This window comes from Thunnus maccoyii, chromosome 19 (genome assembly GCF_910596095.1).
Source record: "Thunnus maccoyii chromosome 19, fThuMac1.1, whole genome shotgun sequence".
NCBI classification, from domain to species: Eukaryota; Metazoa; Chordata; class Actinopteri; order Scombriformes; family Scombridae; genus Thunnus; species Thunnus maccoyii.
Genome location: NC_056551.1, coordinates 29,659,324 through 29,682,717, shown reverse-complemented (window position 1 = coordinate 29,682,717; position 23,394 = coordinate 29,659,324). Strand labels below are relative to the sequence as shown.

The following is a 23,394-nucleotide window of genomic DNA, read 5'->3' as shown; positions in this document are numbered from 1 at the left end:
GATCAAATAACGTTTAAAAGCCCAAAGTGTCACATGATGTAATATAAATATATAAAATAAACACAATTCCAACATCTCAACTTTATTTTATTAAAATACAAAAAACAATATTTCAATTTATTTCTTTTTCAGAAAACTGAGAAAATTTGCTCTGGTGACATCACTGGTGACATCACTGGTGACATCACTGGTGACATCACTCAGACAGCCAGAGTTTGAAGGTTCGATCGTAGGAGCAGGTGGCGATCAGTTTGCCGTCAGGTGACACGTCGACGCCCATCACCTGAAAATAACAACAGTTGTGACGTTCGTGAACCTGCGATGTTTCCACCAATCAGCAGCAACGTTTGAACGGACCAATCACAGCACACGTACCTTTCCCTCGTGTCCGGCGAGCGTCTTGAGCGGCGTCCAGCCCGGGTGACTCCAAACCTTCGCTGTGTTGTCATACGCTCCGGTCAGCAGGAAGTGACCGTCCGTGGCTGCACGCACAAACAGGAAGTGATGTCAGAGACACCACGAAGGAAGCGTCATTACGTCATAATAACTGAAACCTGAGCTGCATGAAGAAGTAAAACCAACATGTCGACATCGTCTGATGAACAAACACGTCAGAGAAAACTGACGGACGTGTTCAGTCGATTATTTGTATCTAAAGATGATTTTTGACACTTTACAGTCAAATTAAAATGCAAATAAAGTGAAACTTTACTGAGTTTAGGATCAATAAATATGAACCAAATCTGTATTCTGCTTTACGATGATCGTCAGGTTTAATAATATCTAACGTTACGGTGACATCACGTATTCACATGAAACCTCCTCTGATTATTAACTCTGCAGGCTGGAAACTAACTCTCAGCTATAAAGCAACAAACACATTTCATGACTATCAGAAACTTTTAACAACAAACTTGATCATCAGAAAATAATAAATGGTAATTATGAATGAAACAATCTCTGCTGTGATAAAACCAACAGCTGGACTGTAATCACATCTGGCCGCCTGCTCGCCGTATCACAACCTGTAGATTACGTTACATAACGAGTTAATTTAATTAGAATATGATCACAGTTCAGCCTGTTACTAACCTCAGACACCTGCATGAATCTTACATAACATTAAAACAACTCGCACAGAAATAAATGAATTAACAGACAAATCAAAGGAAATCAGCTAAATAACAACAGAGGAGCGAAGCCTCCGTCACAGACTGGAACCTGTTCACAGTTTAAATAAAGTTTAAACAGTTTTATGTTGAGTTAATGAGTTTCAATAAAGTTTTACGTTGGAATCGGACAGCTGACAGCAGGTTCTGGTGGGCGGGGACTGTGTACAGACACTTCCTGTTCCTCAGCTCCCAGACCTTACAGGTGTTGTCACCACTTCCTGTTGCCAGGTGATACCTGAGAACAAAACACAACCAGGTGAGATATGAGTGTTCTCTCTGCTGTGATTGGCTGTGTGTTCCCTGTGTTCTCCTGTGATTGGCTGTGTTCCCTGTGCTCTCCTGTGATTGGCTGTGTGTTCCCTGTGTTCTCTTGTGATTGGCTGTGTTCCCTGTGCTCTCCTGTGATTGGCTGTGTGTTCCCTGTGCTCTCCTGTGATTGGCTGTGTGTTCCCTGTGCTCTCCTGTGATTGGCTGTGTGTTCCCTGTGCTCTCCTGTGATTGGCTGTGTGTTCTCTATGCTCTCCTGTGATTGGCTGTGTTCCCTGTGTTCTCCTGTGATTGGCTGTGTGTTCCCTGTGCTCTCCTGTGATTGGCTGTGTGTTCCATGTGCTCTCCTGTGATTGGCTGTGTGTTCCATGTGCTCTCCTGTGATTGGCTGTGTGTTCCATGTGCTCTCCTGTGATTGGCTGTGTTCCCTGTGCTCTCCTGTGATTGTCTGTGTGTTCCCTATGCTCTCCTGTGATTGGCTGTGTGTTCCCTGTGCTCTCCTGTGATTGGCTGTGTGTTCCCTGTGTTCTCCTGTGATTGGCTGTGTTCCCTGTGCTCTCCTGTGATTGGCTGTGTGTTCCCTGTGCTCTCCTGTGATTGGCTGTGTTCCCTGTGTTCCCTGTGTTCTCCTGTGATTGGCTGTGTTCCCTGTGCTCTCCTGTGATTGGCTGTGTGTTCCCTGTGCTCTCCTGTGATTGGCTGTGTGTTCCCTGTGCTCTCCTGTGATTGGCTGTGTGTTCCCTGTGCTCTCCTGTGATTGGCTGTGTGTTCCCTGTGCTCTCCTGTGATTGGCTGTGTGTTCCCTGTGTTCTCCTGTGATTGGCTGTGTGTTCCCTGTGTTCTCCTGTGATTGGCTGTGTGTTCCCTGTGCTCTCCTGTGATTGGCTGTGTGTTCCCTGTGTTCTCCTGTGATTGGCTGTGTTCCCTGTGTTCTCCTGTGATTGGCTGTGTGTTCCCTGTGCTCTCCTGTGATTGGCTGTGTGTTCCCTGTGCTCTCCTGTGATTGGCTGTGTGTTCCCTGTGCTCTCCTGTGATTGGCTGTGTTCCTTGTGTTCTCCTGTGATTGGCTGTGTTCCATGTGCTCTCCTGTGATTGGCTGTGTGTTCCCTGTGCTCTCCTGTGATTGGCTGTGTGTTCCCTGTGCTCTCCTGTGATTGGCTGTGTTCCCTGTGTTCTCCTGTGTTCTCCTGTGATTGGCTGTGTTCCATGTGCTCTCCTGTGATTGGCTGTGTGTTCCTTGTGTTCTCCTGTGATTGGCTGTGTGTTCCCTGTGTTCTCCTGTGCTCTCCTGTGATTGGCTGTGTGTTCCCTGTGTTCTCCTGTGATTGGCTGTGTGTTCCCTGTGTTCTCCTGTGAGTAGCTGTGTTCCCTGTGTTCTCCTGTGATTGGCTGTGTTCCCTGTGTTCTCCTGTGAGTAGCTGTGTGTTCCCCGTGCTCTCCTGTGATTGGCTGTGTGTTCCCTGTGCTCTCCTGTGATTGGCTGTGTGTTCCCTGTGTTCTCCTGTGATTGGCTGTGTGTTCCCTGTGTTCTCCTGTGATTGGCTGTGTGTTCCCTGTGTTCTCCTGTGATTGGCTGTGTTCCCTGTGTTCTCCTGTGATTGGCTGTGTGTTCCCTGTGCTCTCCTGTGATTGGCTGTGTGTTCCCTGTGTTCTCCTGTGATTGGCTGTGTGTTCCCTGTGTTCTCCTGTGATTGGCTGTGTGTTCCCTGTGTTCTCCTGTGATTGGCTGTGTTCCCTGTGTTCTCCTGTGATTGGCTGTGTGTTCCCTGTGTTCTCCTGTGATTGGCTGTGTGTTCCCTGTGTTCTCCTGTGATTGGCTGTGTGTTCCCTGTGCTCTTCTGTGATTGGCTGTGTGTTCCCTGTGCTCTTCTGTGATTAGCTGTGTGTTCCCTGTGCTCTCCTGTGATTGGCTGTGTGTTCCCTGTGTTCTCCTGTGATTGGCTGTGTGTTCCCTGTGTTCTCCTGTGATTGGCTGTGTTCCCTGTGTTCTCCTGTGATTGGCTGTGTGTTCCCTGTGTTCTCCTGTGATTGGCTGTGTGTTCCCTGTGTTCTCCTGTGATTGGCTGTGTGTTCCCTGTGCTCTCCTGTGATTGGCTGTGTGTTCCCTGTGCTCTCCTGTGATTGGCTGTGTTCCCTGTGTTCTCCTGTGAGTAGCTGTGTGTTCCCTGTGCTCTCCTGTGATTGGCTGTGTTCCCTATGTTCTCCTGTGATTGGCTGACCCGTTGGGGGAGAAGTGCAGGCTGTAGATCTCCTTCAGATGTCCTTCCAGGAAAACGACACAGCGTCCCGTTCGAAGGTCCCACACCCGCCCAAAAGCATCCAGCCCTCTGATTGGACGAAACCCAGGGGCGGGGCCACACAGGGAGACAGTCAGATGATTGGTCCACAGCCAGAGGGAGGGGCCAGAGAGAGAGGATCAATAAGTTAATTAGTTTGATTAAAATGGAATAAAATTAGATCATAAACAATTAAAATGCCGTACATGTAGTACAGCGTGTACTTGTTACCCGCTACGTTATGCAGTACAGCGTGTACTTGTTACCCGCTACGTTATGCAGTACAGCGTGTACTTGTTACCCGCTACGTTATGCAGTACAGCGTGTACTTGTTACCCGCTACGTTATGCAGTACAGCGTGTACTTGTTACCCGCTACGTTATGCAGTACAGCGTGTACTAGTTACCCGCTACGTTATGCAGTACAGCGTGTATTTGTTACCCGCTACGTTATGCAGTACAGCGTGTACTTGTTACCCGCTACGTTATGCAGTACAGCGTGTATTTGTTACCCGCTACGTTATGCAGTACAGCGTGTACTTGTTACCCGCTACGTTATGCAGTACAGCGTGTACTAGTTACCCGCTACGTTATGCAGTACAGCGTGTACTTGTTACCCGCTACGTTATGCAGTACAGCGTGTACTAGTTACCCGCTACGTTATGCAGTACAGCGTGTACTAGTTACCCTCTACGTTATGCAGTACAGCGTGTACTTGTTACCCGCTACGTTATGCAGTACAGCGTGTATTTGTTACCCGCTACGTTATGCAGTACAGCGTGTACTTGTTACCCGCTACGTTATGCAGTACAGCGTGTATTTGTTACCCGCTACGTTATGCAGTACAGCGTGTACTTGTTACCCGCTACGTTATGCAGTACAGCGTGTACTAGTTACCCGCTACGTTATGCAGTACAGCGTGTACTTGTTACCCGCTACGTTATGCAGTACAGCGTGTACTAGTTACCCGCTACGTTATGCAGTACAGCGTGTATTTGTTACCCGCTACGTTATGCAGTACAGCGTGTACTTGTTACCCGCTACGTTATGCAGTACAGCGTGTACTTGTTACCCGCTACGTTATGCAGTACAGCGTGTACTTGTTACCCGCTACGTTATGCAGTACAGCGTGTACTTGTTACCCGCTACGTTATGCAGTACAGCGTGTACTAGTTACCCGCTACGTTATGCAGTACAGCGTGTATTTGTTACCCTCTACGTTATGCAGTACAGCGTGTACTTGTTACCCGCTACGTTATGCAGTACAGCGTGTACTTGTTACCCGCTACGTTATGCAGTACAGCGTGTATTTGTTACCCGCTACGTTATGCAGTACAGCGTGTACTTGTTACCCGCTACGTTATGCAGTACAGCGTGTACTAGTTACCCGCTACGTTATGCAGTACAGCGTGTATTTGTTACCCGCTACGTTATGCAGTACAGCGTGTACTTGTTACCCGCTACGTTATGCAGTACAGCGTGTATTTGTTACCCGCTACGTTATGCAGTACAGCGTGTATTTGTTACCCGCTACGTTATGCAGTACAGCGTGTACTTGTTACCCGCTACGTTATGCAGTACAGCGTGTACTAGTTACCCGCTACGTTATGCAGTACAGCGTGTATTTGTTACCCGCTACGTTATGCAGTACAGCGTGTACTTGTTACCCGCTACGTTATGCAGTACAGCGTGTACTAGTTACCCGCTACGTTATGCAGTACAGCGTGTACTTGTTACCCGCTACGTTATGCAGTACAGCGTGTACTAGTTACCCGCTACGTTATGCAGTACAGCGTGTATTTGTTACCCGCTACGTTATGCAGTACAGCGTGTACTTGTTACCCGCTACGTTATGCAGTACAGCGTGTATTTGTTACCCGCTACGTTATGCAGTACAGCGTGTATTTGTTACCCGCTACGTTATGCAGTACAGCGTGTACTTGTTACCCGCTACGTTATGCAGTACAGCGTGTATTTGTTACCCGCTACGTTATGCAGTACAGCGTGTATTTGTTACCCGCTACGTTATGCAGTACAGCGTGTACTTGTTACCCGGTAGCAGCCAGTGAGCCGTCAGGATGGAAGTGCAGGTCGTGGACTCCTTTACTGTGACCTTCCTGATGAAGGATTTCCTCCTGAACCTCCAGATCCCACAGACGCCACGAGTTATCATAACTGTAAACAAACAAACAGACGCCATGAGTTATCATAACTGTAAACAAACAAACAGACACCATGAGTTATCATAACTGTAAACAAACAGACGCCATGAGTTATCATAACTGTAAACAAACAAACAGACACCATGAGTTATCATAACTGTAAACAAACAGACACCATGAGTTATCATAACTGTAAACAAACAAACACCATGAGTTATCATAACTGTAAACAAACAAACACCATGAGTTATCATAACTGTAAACAAACAAACAGACGCCATGAGTTATCATAACTGTAAACAAACAAACAGACACCATGAGTTATCATAACTGTAAACAAACAGACACCATGAGTTATCATAACTGTAAACAAACAAACAGACACCATGAGTTATCATAACTGTAAACAAACAAACACCATGAGTTATCATAACTGTAAACAAACAAACAGACGCCATGAGTTATCATAACTGTAAACAAACAAACAGACACCATGAGTTATCATAACTGTAAACAAACAGACACCATGAGTTATCATAACTGTAAACAAACAAACAGACGCCATGAGTTATCATAACTGTAAACAAACAGACACCATGAGTTATCATAACTGTAAACAAACAAACAGACGCCATGAGTTATCATAACTGTAAACAAACAAACAGACGCCATGAGTTATCATAACTGTAAACAAACAGACGCCATGAGTTATCATAACTGTAAACAAACAAACAGACGCCACGAGTTATCATAACTGTAAACAAACAAACAGACGCCATGAGTTATCATAACTGTAAACAAACAAACAAACACCATGAGTTATCATAACTGTAAACAAACAAACACCATGAGTTATCATAACTGTAAACAAACAGACGCCATGAGTTATCATAACTGTAAACAAACAAACAGACACCATGAGTTATCATAACTGTAAACAAACAAACAGACACCATGAGTTATCATAACTGTAAACAAACAAACAGACACCATGAGTTATCATAACTGTAAACAAACAAACAGACACCATGAGTTATCATAACTGTAAACAAACAGACACCATGAGTTATCATAACTGTAAACAAACAGACGCCATGAGTTATCATAACTGTAAACAAACAGACGCCACGAGTTATCATAACTGTAAACAAACAAACAGACACCATGAGTTATCATAACTGTAAACAAACAGACACCATGAGTTATCATAACTGTAAACAAACAGACACCATGAGTTATCATAACTGTAAACAAACAGACGCCACGAGTTATCATAACTGTAAACAAACAAACAGACACCATGAGTTATCATAACTGTAAACAAACAAACAGACGCCATGAGTTATCATAACTGTAAACAAACAGACACCATGAGTTATCATAACTGTAAACAAACAGACGCCATGAGTTATCATAACTGTAAACAAACAGACGCCATGAGTTATCATAACTGTAAACAAACAGACACCATGAGTTATCATAACTGTAAACAAACAAACACCATGAGTTATCATAACTGTAAACAAACAAACAGACGCCATGAGTTATCATAACTGTAAACAAACAAACAGACGCCATGAGTTATCATAACTGTAAACAAACAGACGCCATGAGTTATCATAACTGTAAACAAACAAACAGACGCCATGAGTTATCATAACTGTAAACAAACAAACAGACGCCATGAGTTATCATAACTGTAAACAAACAAACAGACGCCATGAGTTATCATAACTGTAAACAAACAAACAGACGCCATGAGTTATCATAACTGTAAACAAACACCATGAGTTATCATAACTGTAAACAAACACCATGAGTTATCATAACTGTAAACAAACAAATAGACGCCATGAGTTATCATAACTGTAAACAAACAGACACCATGAGTTATCATAACTGTAAACAAACAGACGCCACGAGTTATCATAACTGTAAACAAACAGACGCCATGAGTTATCATAACTGTAAACAAACAAACAGACGCCATGAGTTATCATAACTGTAAACAAACAAACAAACACCATGAGTTATCATAACTGTAAACAAACAGACGCCATGAGTTATCATAACTGTAAACAAACAGACGCCATGAGTTATCATAACTGTAAACAAACAAACACCATGAGTTATCATAACTGTAAACAAACAGACGCCATGAGTTATCATAACTGTAAACAAACAAACAGACACCATGAGTTATCATAACTGTAAACAAACAAACACCATGAGTTATCATAACTGTAAACAAACAGACACCATGAGTTATCATAACTGTAAACAAACAAACAGACACCATGAGTTATCATAACTGTAAACAAACAGACACCATGAGTTATCATAACTGTAAACAAACAAACAGACACCATGAGTTATCATAACTGTAAACAAACAGACACCATGAGTTATCATAACTGTAAACAAACAAACAGACACCATGAGTTATCATAACTGTAAACAAACAGACGCCATGAGTTATCATAACTGTAAACAAACACAGACACCATGAGTTATCATAACTGTAAACAAACAAACAGACGCCATGAGTTATCATAACTGTAAACAAACAGACGCCATGAGTTATCATAACTGTAAACAAACAGACACCATGAGTTATCATAACTGTAAACAAACAAACAGACGCCATGAGTTATCATAACTGTAAACAAACAAACACCATGAGTTATCATAACTGTAAACAAACAAACAGACGCCATGAGTTATCATAACTGTAAACAAACAGACGCCATGAGTTATCATAACTGTAAACAAACAGACACCATGAGTTATCATAACTGTAAACAAACAGACACCATGAGTTATCATAACTGTAAACAAACAAACAGACGTGTGTGTGTGTTGTTACCAGGTCGTTCCCAGGAATCTTCCTGACGGATGCCACGACACTCGAGACACTCGCTCACTGTGACCCTCGATGTCCGCCACTGGCTCATCGCTACGGCAACCACAGAGACAGACAGAGTGAATGGACAATGTCTCCTCCCTCCCTCCCTCCGTCTCCTCGCCTCCTCCCTCCCTCCCTCCGTCTCCTTCCCTCCTCCCTCCGTCTCCTCGCCTCCTCCCTCCCTCCGTCTCCATCCCTCCCTCCCTCCGTCTCCTCCCCTCCTCCCTCCCTCCCTCCGTCTCCTCCCTCCCTCCGTCTCCTCGCCTCCTCCCTCCCTCCCTCCGTCTCCTCGCCTCCTCCCTCCCTCCCTCCGTCTCCTCGCCTCCTACCTGTCCAGGTTCCACAGCTTCACTGATCCGTCTGCAGCACACGAGGCCAAGTTGACATCTGATTGGTCGAGAGAGACTCCGGCCTGCGGACGGAAGACGACTGCGCCCACGTTGGTGTTGTGTCCTTCAGCCAATCAGAGAGGAGGGACGGAGAGGGGGCGGAGTCAGAGTTACTTTTCACATGAAATGAGAATCCTGTAGATCGTTTAATAAAATATATTTTCTGTTTTATTGACGTCTTTGATCCACTGACCCTTATTTTAAATACGTCATATGTTATGTTTGATTAATACTACAAAAAACACTCGTTTAGGAGAAATAAATGAATATAAACTTTTTCTGTAAAAAACAAAAATGGTCCAGACATAGAAAACTTAAAGAAAGAAATGTGATTAAATTTGTTGCTACAGGAGATTAAAGTAAAAAATCTGCACGTAAGAATGTCTAAAATATAAAACCTACATGTTAATAATTCGAGGTACCAACATTAGAACACATAATAATAATAATAGTAATAATATACGTAGTAAATATAGTATTATTTAGACAGTAAACACCTGTGTATGTGCGTGTATGTATTTATATATATATATATATATATATATATATATATATATATATATATATATATAAACGATACATATCAAAACAAATATTTTCCTGATAAAAGAATGAAAACATTTATTTAGCGATTAACATCTGAAGCTCCGCCCACCTCTCAGTGTGCGAATCAGGTTGCAGTCGGGGACGGACCACAGCTTACAAAGACCGCTCCTGGGGGATTAGCATGTTAGCATGTCAGCATTAGCTTCAGCATACCAGCAACATGTGTATTTCAACATGCTAAATGCTAACAGTAATCCAAGCATTCCTGTGCCTGCTAATGCTAATATGTGTTACAATGCTAGCTGACAAGATAGTTATGCTAACTCCCTATGTGCTAATGGTGATGCTAAAGGGGGTGGGGCTTGTTACCAGGAGGCGGTGGCTAGCATTTTGGAGTTGGGGCTGAAGTGGCAGAAGCTGATTGGTCGATCATCACCAATCTGACTGCAGAAGTTGTTCAGATTCTGAAGAAGAGAGAAGAACAAGAAGGAAGAAAGGAAACAGAAGGAGAGGGAGGAAGAGGAGGAGGAGAAAAGTTTGTTAATAATAAAAGAATAAATAATATTCTTCATGTGTTCATTAATAACTCGTCTCCTCACTCTCAGGCTCTTGTGCAGCTCCTGTTGCCGGATCGTCCTGGTTGCCTCGGTAACATCCTTCTGAGCGCGTGCAGCCTCCAGACGCCTCATTGCCCTGATGGACCAATCACAGGAGTTGTGGAGTCACAGCCAATCACATTTCATTTCACTTTGTTACAATGTTACAATCTCTCTGGCTACGTCTGAGTCACCCCCTCCCTCACTCGTTCACAATCCATCACTCGTTCACAATCCTTCACTCGTTCACAATCCATCACTCGTTCACAATCCTTCACTCGTTCACCCACTCCTTCACTTGTTCACCCCCTCCTTCACTTGTTCACCCCCTCCTTCACTTGTTCACCCCCTCCTTCACTCGTTCACAATCCTTCACTCGTTCACAATCCTTCACTCGTTCACAATCCTTCACTCGTTCACCCACTCCTTCACTCGTTCACCCACTCCTTCACTTGTTCACCCCCTCCTTCACTCGTTCACCCCCTCCTTCACTTGTTCACCCACTCCTTCACTCGTTCACAATCCTTCACTCGTTCACCTCCTCCATCACTCGTTCACCTCCTCCATCACTCGTTCACAATCCATCACTCGTTCACAATCCTTCACTCGTTCACCCACTCCTTCACTTGTTCACCCCCTCCTTCACTCGTTCACAATCCTTCACTCGTTCACAATCCTTCACTCGTTCACCTCCATCACTCGTTCACAATCCTTCACCGTTCACACTCTCCTTCACTCGTTTACACTCTCCTTCACTCGTTCATCCACTCCTTCACTCGTTCACCTCCTCCCTCACTTGTTCACAATCTCCTTCACTCGTTCACCCACTCCTTCACACTATCCTTCACTCGTTCACAATCTCCTTCACTCATTCACACACTTCTTCACTCGTTCACACTATCCATCATTTGTTCACAATCTCCTTCACTCCTTCACTCGTTCACAATCTCGTTCACAATCTCCTTCACTCCTTCACTCGTTCACAATCTCCTTCACTCGTTCACACTATCCATCACTCATTCACACTATCCTTCACTCGTTCACACACTCTTTTGCTCATCCCTATGACACTCATTAATTTTCACATGTATAAACATGGAGCAATGCATTGTGGGAGACAGTATGGACACATTTACACCCTCAGAATAATAAAATGGCGGCGGGTAAATATGGCGCTATGTAGGAAACGGGCTGAGTCTGAAATCACTCCCTTATTCACTCGTTCACTGCTCCTCGTATAAACAGACATTTAATACTTTACTCAGAAGTGAACAGAAAAATCAAGATTTTGGATATTAACTCATCGTTGTTATTTTGTGTCGTCACCATCAGCTGTAGAGTCACATGACTGTAGTTTTCACATCTTTAAAATGTGGAGCATTGCATTGTGGGATTGTTAGCAGAAAGTAGCATGTCATGGACACTACTTCATTCCATTGTGTAATTTTTGAGGTCACTATATAGTGGATATATTTCCAGACACTTAAATAAATGGTGGAAATGAATGTAGTGCACTATATAGTAAACAGGAAGTGATTTCAGACACAGTCTGTCTCTTATTCAAAAACTTTATTAACACCACGTTCAGACACAGTGTGGCCTGTGTTTATATGGTACTGTCTTCTGCTGACTGATTGGTCAGTTTGTGACTGACTCACCGGGGCAGAGAGTATTTTGCCAACCAGAGCCGAGCGTCTTTCAGGGAGGCGGAGCCTTCATGGTACCACGTCTGCTGACACTGTGATTGGTCAGAAACATGTTTAACTATCAGTGACAAGATCTTCATACAGTAACCCTGACAGATGAAGACTGTATAACACATGTGTTACATATTGCATTTTCTCTAATTATTGCCGGGGCCTTTATTTACTTCAACTGCAGAGGGTCCCAGGCCTTTATTGGAAGCAGGCTTAATAAGAGAGAGGCCTTTATTGGAAGCAGGCTTATATTAGAGAGAGGCCTTTATTGGAAGCAGGCTTATATTAGAGAGAGGCCTTTATTGGAAGCAGGCTTATATTAGAGAGAGGCCTTTATTCCTAATTCGCTCAGTTTGATAAGTATATTTGCTCACATTTTAGTACAAAGCCTCCCTGTTTTCTGATCTGCTTCCATTTGCTCTGTTAAATGTTTGTTACTGCATTATGCTATTAATAAAATTAAAATCCTTAATTTCCCAACTTTTATTATGAAACATTGCACACACATTTCAATATGACTTGTGTGAAGTATGACCGGTCAAGTACTGGAGGGGAAATATGGCCAGTGTCAGTTAAAACCTAAACAAATCTGAGGTAACGTTACACTGGATATAAACATTAATAGCCAGTTAACAGCACAGTCAAATATCAATTATCAATCAGCTGTCTCTCCAGCTCCAAGCTAACTTTCTTCCTCCCACCTCCAGCTAGCCGTGCTCTCCTCTTGTCAGCTAACAGCAGCTCACGCTTCTGATTTTTCCAGAATGTGATACTTTTTGGGTCAGTGTCAAAATGTCTTGCAGCTTTCGCTCCTTAATTTTCCTCCGCAAATTGCAAAACTTTCTCTTTGAATTTGATGTCAAACTTCCGTCTGGTTGGTGCCATGTTCGCTCTCTATAGTATTGTGGCATTGGTGTTATGGAAAATCTAGTCACTGACACTTACACAGGTCCTATATGGTACTTCAATTATAGCTACCGCCATCTTGTGGCACTTGTACATTACTTCAAACCACAGTCATATTATAACAGGCACCAAGAGGAGCGGGGTGGACATTTCTTTTCATTTGATAGTGTTAAAAGTAAAGTTAGGCTTTGTGGTCAGAGAGGGGGCTAGAGAGTGAATGAAGAGCTGGAGCTGGTAAGAAAGCAATGAATCAGATCAATAAAAAAAATATCAAATTGTTTCACAGCAGTTACTTTCTAGAGCTTAAATAAACACACCCACACCCCCGAACACTACCGTACAACCCTGCAGCTGTGCGCAGCAATACCTGATTTGGTCTGAATACGGCCTCAATCCATCCTGGTTTTTCCCTCCCCGGCCTGTATTTGGGGCCTTTATTTGTTTGTGTCGACCCCCGGCCATTATTGGAGACCTGACTTTTAATTGAATACCGGCCACTATTAGAAAAAATATGGTACATGTGTAACTCTGTTAGTCACACTTCCTGCTCAATGTTGAAAACGCCACAAAAAGCCCAAACTCAACGTCCACTTACTGGATTTTTTTCTGGAGCTTTCAAGCTTTAGAATTTAGTTGTTACATTTTTAGCTCAATTTAATTTTATATTTGATCAATTCAGTATTTTGTTCCTTCTGTGTGTGTATATATATATGTGTGTGTGTGTGTATATATATATGTGTGTGTGTGTGTGTGTGTGTGTGCATATATATGTGTGTTCACCTCCTCCTGGGATCTCTTGGCTTTCTCTTCTTCTTTCCTGGACTTCTTCAGAGCATCTGGACCGACTACAGACAGAACGCTGCGCAGTCTGAAACACCAAGAATAAACATTCTGTTTCATTGAGGCTTCAGGAGGGGCCCCCCAGTACCAAGCTCCTCACCATGGGCCCCCCAGTACCAAGCTCCTCACTATGGGCCCCCAGTACCAAGCTCCACACCATGTGGCCCCCAGTACCAAGCTCCTCACCATGGGCCCCCCAGTACCAAGCTCCTCAACATGGGCCCCCCAGTACCAAGCTCCTCACCATGGGCCCCCCAGTACCAAGCTCCTCACTATGGGCCCCCAGTACCAAGCTCCTCAACATGGGCCCCCCAGTACCAAGCTCCTCACCATGGGCCCCCCAGTACCAAGCTCCTCACCATGGGCCCCCCAGTACCAAGCTCCTCAACATGGGCCCCCCAGTACCAAGCTCCACACCATGGGCCCCCCAGTACCAAGCTCCTCACCATGGGCCCCCCAGTACCAAGCTCCACACCATGGGGCCCCCAGTACCAAGCTCCACACCATGTGGCCCCCAGTACCAAGCTCCTCAACATGGGGCCCCCAGTACCAAGCTCCTCACTATGGACCCCCAGTACCAAGCTCCACACCATGTGGCCCCCAGTACCAAGCTCCTCAACATGGGGCCCCCAGTACCAAGCTCCTCACTATGGGCCCCCAGTACCAAGCTCCACACCATGGGGCCCTAGTACCAAGCTCCACACCATGGGGCCCTAGTACCAAGCTCCACACCATGGGGCCCCCAGTACCAAGCTCCTCACCATGGGGCCCCCAGCACCAAGCTCTGCATTCTTCATTGATTATTCTACAATAATTAATATCTCTATAGCTCCACAGTCTGAGCTGGTCATCTAATGAAAATGTGCACTTATTGTTCACTTATTGATCACTTATGCTCAGAGCAGTCAGACCACCTAATTCCAAGGGTTAATGGTCATAGTACCCTGTTATCCCACTAGAACACTGCGCTCCCAGTATGCAGGTTACTGGTGGTTCCTACAGTCTCCAGCAATAGGTTACAGTTACAGGGGTTATAGGGTTAACATTAACAGCAACTCTACACTAGCAATAACTCTACAGTAACAGCAACTCTACACTAACAGCAACTCTACACTAACAGCAACTCTACACTAGCAATAACTCTACAGTAACAGCAACTCTACACTAGCAATAACTCTACAGTAACAGCAACTCTACACTAACAGCAACTCTACACTAACAGCAACTCTACACTAGCAATAACTCTACACTAGCAATAACTCTACACTAGCAATAACTCTACAGTAACAGCAACTCTACACTAGCAATAACTCTACAGTAACAGCAACTCTACACTAACAGCAACTCTACACTAGCAATAACTCTACACTAACAGTAACTCTACACTAACAGCAACTCTACACTAGCAATAACTCTACAGTAACAGCAACTCTACACTAGCAATAACTCTACACTAACAGTAACTCTACACTAACAGCAACTCTACACTAGCAATAACTCTACAGTAACAGCAACTCTACACTAGCAATAACTCTACACTAACAGTAACTCTACACTAGCAATAACTCTACACTAACAGTAACTCTACACTAACAGTAACTCTACACTAGCAATAACTCTACACTAACAGTAACTCTACACTAGCAATAACTCTACACTAACAGTAACTCTACACTAGCAATAACTCTACACTAACAGTAACTCTACACTAACAGTAACTCTACACTAGCAATAACTCTACACTAACAGTAACTCTACACTAGCAATAACTCTACACTAGCAATAACTCTACACTAGCAATAACTCTACACTAGCAATAACTCTACACTGACAGTAACTCTACACTAACAGCAACTCTACACTAGCAATAACTCTACACTGACAGTAACTCTACACTAACAGCAACTCTACACTAGCAATAACTCTACACTAACAGTAACTCTACACTAACAGTAACTCTACACTAGCAATAACTCTACACTAACAGTAACTCTACACTAGCAATAACTCTACACTAGCAATAACTCTACACTAGCAATAACTCTACACTAGCAATAACTCTACACTGACAGTAACTCTACACTAACAGCAACTCTACACTAGCAATAACTCTACACTAGCAATAACTACACTAACAGTAACTCTACACTAACAGTAACTCTACACTAACAGTAACTCTACACTAACAGCAACTCTACACTAGCAATAACTCTACACTAGCAATAACTCTACACTAGCAATAACTCTACACTAGCAATAACTCTACACTAACAGTAACTCTACACTAACAGCAACTCTACACTAACAGTAACTCTACACTAGCAATAACTCTACACTAGCAATAACTCTACACTAGCAATAACTCTACACTAACAGTAACTCTACACTAACAGCAACTCTACACTAGCAATAACTCTACACTAACAGCAACTCTACAGTAACAGCAACTCTACACTAGCAATAACTCTACACTAACAGCAACTCTACAGTAACAGCAACTCTACACTAACAGCAACTCTACACTAACAGCAACTCTACACTAGCAATAACTCTACAGTAACAGCAACTCTACAGTAACAGCAACTCTACACTAACAGCAACTCTACAGTAACAGCAACTCTAATTATCCTTCAGCTATCAGTCACATCCCTTGTGGAAACGTCTTCCAGACATCGTCTCTAGTAGTTAAAACTTTCTGTGTTTAGTGAATCTGAGCAGCTTCTTATATTATTAACTGTATCAATGAGTCAATACAAACAAACACTGTTGATTTCATCCTGTTAAGCCGACATGCAAATTTTATGTTCAGTGAGTTTCTATCAGTCAGCTGGTGCAGCAGTTTGTCCTCTCAGCTCTGCAGGAGGATTAGAGTTAGGGCTTTTAAGTTAGAAGTTTAGGGTTGCAAGTTTAGGGTTAGGGGGTTTCGGGTTCTGGGCTTAGGATTAGGGTGTTAAGGGTTAGGGTGTTTAGGGTTAGGGGGTTCAGGGTTCTGGGTTTAGGATTAGGGTGTTTAGGGTTAGGGGGTTTACGGTTAGGGGGTTTAGAGTTGTGGGTTTAGGGTTAAGGGTTTAGGGTTAGGGGTTTAGGGTTAGGGGTTTACGGTTAGGGGGTTTAGGGTTAGGGGTTTAGAGTTAGGGGGTTTAGGCTTGTGGGTTTACGGTTAGGGGGTTTAGGGTTAGAGGGTTTAGGGTTAGGGGGTTTAGGGTTAGGGGGGTTTAGGATTAGGGGGTTTAGGATCAGGGGGTTTAGGGTTAAGGGTTAGGGGGTTTAGGGTTAAGGGTTAGGGGGTTTAGGGTTAGGGGGGTTTAGGATTAGGGGGTTTAGGGTTAAGGGTTAGGGGGTTTATGGTCAGGGGGTTTAGGGTTAAGGGGGTTTAGGGTTAGGGGGTTTAGGGTCAGGGGGTTTAGGGTTAGGGGGGTTTAGGGTTAGGGGGTCTAGGGTTAGGGGGTTTAGGGTTAGGGGGGTTTAGGGTTAAGGGGTTTATGATTAGGGGGTTTAGGGTTAAGGGGTTTAGGGGTTTAGGGTTAGGGGGTTTAGGGTCAGGGGGTTTAGGGTTAGGGGGTTTAGGTTTAGGGGGGTTTAGGGTTAGGGGGTTTAGGATTAGGGGGTTTAGGGTTAAGGGTTAGGGGGTTTAGGGTTAGGGGGGTTTAGGATTAGGGGGTTTAGGGTTAGGGGGTTTATGGTCAGGGGGTTTAGGGTTAAGGGGGTTTAGGGTTAGGGGGTTTAGGGTTAGGGGGTTTAGGGTCAGGGGGTTTAGGGTTAAGGGGGTTTAGGGTTAAGGGGTTTAGGGTTAGGGGGTTTAGGGTTAGGGGGGTTTAGGGTTAGGGGGTTTAGGGTTAGAGGGTTTAGGGTTAGAGGGTTTAGGGTTAGGGGGTTTAGGGTTAGAGGGTTTAGGGTTAGGGGGTTTAGGGTTAGGGGGGTTTAGGGTTGGGGGGTTTAGGGTTAGAGGGTTTAGGGTTAGGGTTAGGGGGTTTAGGGGTTTAGGGTTAGGGGGTTTAGGGTTAGGGGATTTAGGGTTAAGGGGTTTAGGGTTAGGGGGTTTAGGGTTAGAGGGTTTAGGGTTAGGGGGTTTAGGGTTAGAGGATTTAGGGTTAGGGGGGTTTAGGGTTAAGGGGTTTAGGGTTAGGGGGGTTAGGGTTAGGGGGGTTTAGGGTTAGGGGGGTTAGGGTTAGGGGGGTTAGGGTTAGGGGGTTTAGGGATAGGCCAAGTTTGTTTACACACACAAGCAATGTGAGTCTGGTTTAGAAGCTCTGAGTGCAACAACACAACAATGTTCACAAATATACACAAAGACTGTAAACAGGTGAAACCGTCTGTAAACAGTAAACAGGATACAAATAGTGTAAAGAAGTGAAGAGTGATGAGATAAATATAGATATATACATACAGTGGGTTTATATACAGGACACAATGAAACGTGTAATAATGTGTGTGAGGCTAACGTTAGCTTAGCGGGTCGCTAACCTTTATTTATCATTTACTTGTTTTCAACTAAACGAATCTTTCTGTTCTGATGTTTAATCAGAACTACGAGCTAAAGTTGAGCGACGCTGTGTTTACGTATTCAACGCTGGTCTGTGATCCAGCGATCCCATTGGCTCGTGAGTGTGACAGTCGGTGAAGAACAACATCTGATTGGATGCAGCCCCCCCCCCCCCCCCGCTTTAATCTCTGTTTATTGAGGTTAAATTACTGTCAGCGATTGTTTTTCTGTTTAAATAAAGATTTAATTTTTTACCCACCTCTCTCGGCGGTCAGCTGGCCCCTCTCCGAACAATGTGATTGGCTCTCCGAGCGCTCGGAGGCCGGCTTTCACCTCGGCATCGTCAGTGGAGACGGTGATCTGTCGAGCTCGCCGCCGCCGCTCGAACTCAGCGAGTGCTTCCTGCTGACGCTCGCTGACGCGCTCCTCCATCTCCAGAGTCTCTCCTGCAAGGCATCATGGGACACGCAGTCCAATCAGCACATTACACGTGTTCATATAAACATGCAAATTAGAACACGCGACCCACCTGACGAAATGTTGATGTTTCCCGCCTCGATCCCCGCCTTCACCGCATCACTTCCAGTTGGGCCGCCGCTCGTGGTTGCAGCACTCAGACGCTCGCGCTCCTTCTCCTCCAGGCTGCCGTAGAAAACACGACGAGTCTTTGCCGCCGGAGCGGCATCTTCCTCGTCCGACATGCTGCCGCAGGTTACCTTCTTCTTCTACTGCGGCTGCTGCTGTCTTCTTCTTCTTCTACTGCGGCTGCTGCTGTTACCTTCTTCTTCTACTGCAGCTGCTGCTGTCTTCTTCTTCTTCTACTGCGGCTGCTGCTGTCTTCTTCTTCTTCTACTGCGGCTGCTGCTGTCTTCTTCTTCTTTACCTGTTTCTGTTGCAGGTCGTCTCTTCTTCTACTGCGGCTGTGGAAACATCAATAACACTCAAACATTTGTGATGTTTTTAAAATCATAAAAATAAAAAAAATACAAAATAAATGTTCCTTAATTTTAAAAAAGATTTTAAAAACTAAAAGTTTAAGAAAGAATAACTGAGTGTAGAAAATAAATAAGTTATTATAATAAGATAATTATGTTTTTAAGTTTAAGAGGTTTATTTATATATATATATATATATACAAAAATGCATTACATAAATACACAAAGATAATCAATAAAAATAAAATAAAATGAACTTTCAGATAAAATGAAAATAAAATAATAATAATAATAATAATAATAATAATAATATAGTAAATATTGAAGCAGCCCAACATGACGTTTGAAATAAACTTATATTTTGTACTATAATATTAAATATTAGAGAGAAATATGTTGAAACAATCATCAGTGAACATGTGACTGAACGTTATAATATCAGCTGATCAGACGTTATGTTTACATGTTGTAAATTAACTCCATCCCGTCTCCTGACTCCTCTTTCTACCTCCAGAGGTGACAGTGAGTCAGTGACGCGTCCCGTCTGCCGTCAGTCCAACATGAGAAGAAGAAGCAGCGCTGCCCGAGACGCCGGCAGCAACATGGCGGCTGAAAGCTGCTGTAACGTCGCTGTACGACTGTTAATACGTCACTTTATTGTGTTTTAATTTGTTTTCTGGGGCCAGTTTCAAAACAGCTGATCAATCAGTTCAATCAACTCTGATTATGTTCAGTCTGAGTTAAGCTCATGTGTGATGAATAAAAAAAGCCATCAATCGATAGAACGAGTCACCATGGCAACAGGTAAATAAAAGACAGAGCCTCCATTTGAATCCAGTGGATGTAGAGATATGGATGCACATTTATTATTAAAGATAAACGGGAAAAATGTCAATAAGTTAACACAAAGTTTTATTCAGTGTCGTCCTTTAATTGATCATTTATCAGACTTACATTTGCTTCATGATGATAAAGTGGAATCTGACTGTGTATCAGGCTGCAGCTGCATTTTAAATATATTTGTTCAGTTTTAATCTGACGGACGAAACACAGGAAGCAGCGACTGAAGGTGAAAATATAGTTAAAGATTTAAAACATAAATAGATGAAAGACACAGACGTGACTGTAGCTCACAGTCTGATCAATAATGTGTTTGCTGTGTTGTGTTTCTCTCATCTCAGGGTGAACAAACTCACTAAACCCGTTTTCTGAAACAGGCCTCAGGTGAGAAAGTAACATGTGGCCAGTAAATCCCAGTAACTCCAGTCTGTAAACCTGCTGGGATGTGTTGGCCGGGTGAGACCAGCTCAACATGTCGTCATCCTGAGAACATGAACCATGAGCTGATCTGCAGCTCTCTGCTGGTTTACTGCTGGGGGGGGGGGGTAAATTACTTATTTCAATCAGAATTGATCCTGAGGTTTACTGTAACTACTGATTAACCAGTAACAAAAACGGAAGCAGGTCAGAGAACAAGAAGGCTTCGTACTAAAATATGAGCCAATACACTTATCAAACAGAGTGATTAGAAATAAAGTCTCTCTCTAATATAAACCTGCTTCCAATAAAGACCAATAAAGACCAGAGGTCTGAACCATGAAGCAGGTTCAACATATCCAGGATCTTCTGCTTATCTGGCTTCACTGAGCCTCACATTGTCCGTCCAGAACCAGAACTATGAAGAACCAGAACCAGAACTATGAAGCTGTTACCAACCAGCTCAGTAACTCTGGTTAACAGCTACGAGCGCGTTCATGTGAAAGAGGCGGGTCGTTAATAACGAGCGCGTTCATGTGAAAGAGGCGGGTCGTTAATAACGAGCTCGTTCATGTGAAAGAGGCGGGTTGTTAATAACGAGTGACGTCATCAGAACCATGAATGAAGTTCTTCATATGAGATGAAACAGTGAAACCAAGAACCTGCAGATTCAACCAAGTGAAATGTAAACGAGCCTGTAATCACACAACAAACACTAGAAATCATAAATAAATCAAATACATGTAAAGTTCAAGGAAATCCAGTTAAAAGTCAAGTTTATTTTAAAAAAGTTCGATAAATTAATGTTTCCAAACTTGATGATAAATAATCCTGATCTCATTATTGACCAAAATAATAATGATTATGATTTTTAGCATAATCGATTAGCCCTCGTTTACCCTCCAGCTGCTGATTCTGATTCAGATTCTTCACAGTCGCTACGTAAAGAAGCTAATGTTAGCATTAGCACGCGCACCACGTCACACACACACGTCACACGCAGGTGAGCACGTGCTCTGCAGGTTTATTAGCTGCTCTGAGTTTTGAATGTTTGTGAAAGTTTTACTAATTAAAGTCATTTAATTGAATGAAACTCACCGCGCGGAGGCACGAAGCTGCTGCGTCCGTCTGCACCATCTGCACATGCGCAGCAACGCTCTGTTCCGGATGTAAATACGCAGCAGCTTCCGGGTCAAAGGTTGTTCTTCCGGCGAGAGATTATCACCACGGTCAGTTATCTTCTGTTACCTGACGCACACATACAGGTATTGATTATTGATTTAATACTTATGACGTCAGAGAGCCACATTAATAATGACGGGTTAGTTCTTCTTCGGTGGTAAAAACAAACTGACTGTAGATCAGCTGATGTGTCGTGTTAACATGACAGCGATGCAGCTTAGTGTTCAGTTCATGATGTTTCTGATCAAACAGTTCGATCTCTGATCAGCAGATTTGATCTGTAGTTAACAGTTCGTTTCATTTTAGAGGAACATTAACAGATGTGATTTCCCGCCTCTTTGTGAGCAGCAGAAACACAACAACAAACAACAACATGATGTTTACATGTTGCAGCAGCTTTCAGCCTCCTTCATAAAGAAAACGTGATCGACATCAGATTATTGATTCTCTCCCTGCGAATCAATTAAACACAGTCATTAATTACCGATCACTTTGTGTCCCAGGTTTCCCGACTGAAATAAAACCACAGAAGAAGAAACAGAAGATGTTGAGGAGGAAGCCGACGCGTCTGGAGCTGAAGATCGATGATACCGAAGAGTTCGAGAGCGTCAAGAAGGAGCTCGAGGTTCGATTCAATTCTGTAAACTTTATTGTCTCAGAGGCTTCATGACAAACGGGGGGGGTGGGGGGGGGGGGGGGGACTTCCTGTGAAGAAGAGCTTCTTCTTCTTCTTCTTCTTCTTCAGGTGTTTAGATGTTTGTGACACGTGACTGTTATTGATGATTAAAACTGTTTAATAAACAAACAGTTCAAGTTAAAATTCTGATTACAGCAAATATTCCTGTTGAGGTCAAAGGTCGTTTCCATTCAGTTTGTTGTTTTTTAATTTGCAGCCATAAAAATCTTCGGTAGATATTTTGTCACTTTTACTGAGATGATAATAATTGATAAGGACCAATACTGTTGATAAGAACCAATACTGTTGATAAGAACCAATACTATTGATAAGGACCAATACTATTGATAAGGACCAATACTATTGATAAGAACCAATACTATTGATAAGGACCAATACTATTGATAAGAACCAATACTGTTGATAAGAACCAATACTATTGATAAGAACCAATACTGTTGATAAGAACCAATACTGTTGATAAGAACCAATACTGTTGATAAGAACCAATACCGTTGATAAGGACCAATACTGTTGATAAGAACCAATACTATTGATAAGGACCAATACTATTGATAAGGACCAATACTATTGATAAGAACCAATACTGTTGATAAGAACCAATACTATTGATAAGAACCAATACTGTTGATAAGAACCAATACTATTGATAAGATTCGCTCAGTGTTTCATGTGTGGATCCAAACTCGCTGTGACATCATGGTGTGATGTCATCATGACATCATGGTGTGATGTCATCACCCTCTGAGGGCTTTTATCTTTTTTTAGGCCAGGAAGCGTCAGCGAGAGGAGGCGGAGTCAGGAGGCGGAGTGGGCGGGGCTTCTGTCATCAGTGTGGACATCATCGGGGGCGGAGCCTCAGCCTCAGCCTCTTCCTCTACAGCGGCATCGAGGGCGGAGCTTATCAACGAGCGAATCGGCTACAAGCCCCACCCCAAACCGGCCACGCTGCCGACCTTATTTGGAAGTTTACAGTTTTAATAAAAATCATGTTTGTTTGTTTCAAGTTTAAACTTCTGAGTTTCACCACAAAGTTTATTAAATAAAATGTTTTTGCAATTTTGAAATAAAAAGCTGAAAATGAA

At 43.3% G+C, this 23,394-nt stretch overlaps 2 protein-coding genes across 4 annotated transcripts; one reads left to right on the top strand and one right to left on the bottom strand.

Moving 5' to 3' along the window:
• Window positions 1-70: 70 nt before the first annotated feature.
• Window positions 71-21,617, bottom strand: prpf4 (PRP4 pre-mRNA processing factor 4 homolog (yeast)). Of its 2 annotated transcripts, XM_042395205.1 has the most exons (16): window positions 21,529-21,617; window positions 19,044-19,158; window positions 18,768-18,990; window positions 18,498-18,684; window positions 13,696-13,783; window positions 11,971-12,050; window positions 10,316-10,409; window positions 10,086-10,180; window positions 9,826-9,884; window positions 9,111-9,234; window positions 8,743-8,832; window positions 5,767-5,889; window positions 3,659-3,766; window positions 1,289-1,407; window positions 376-482; window positions 71-283 (listed from the first exon to the last, which is right to left on the bottom strand). In XM_042395205.1, the coding sequence occupies exons 3-16, from the start codon at window positions 18,937-18,939 to the stop codon at window positions 197-199; spliced, it is 1,533 nt and encodes a 510-aa protein (XP_042251139.1). In that variant the 5' UTR covers window positions 18,940-18,990; window positions 19,044-19,158; window positions 21,529-21,617; the 3' UTR covers window positions 71-196. The 2 variants fall into 2 exon arrangements, with proteins under 2 accessions (XP_042251139.1, XP_042251140.1); XM_042395206.1 differs by lacking the exons at window positions 19,044-19,158; window positions 21,529-21,617 and having other exon boundaries at window positions 18,768-19,029.
• cdc26 (cell division cycle 26 homolog) lies at window positions 21,572-23,394 on the top strand. Of its 2 annotated transcripts, none has more exons than XM_042395210.1 (3): window positions 21,572-21,659; window positions 22,116-22,237; window positions 23,078-23,394. In XM_042395210.1, the coding sequence occupies exons 2-3, from the start codon at window positions 22,157-22,159 to the stop codon at window positions 23,288-23,290; spliced, it is 294 nt and encodes a 97-aa protein (XP_042251144.1). In that variant the 5' UTR covers window positions 21,572-21,659; window positions 22,116-22,156; the 3' UTR covers window positions 23,291-23,394. The 2 variants fall into 2 exon arrangements, with proteins under 2 accessions (XP_042251144.1, XP_042251143.1); XM_042395209.1 differs by having other exon boundaries at window positions 21,615-21,695.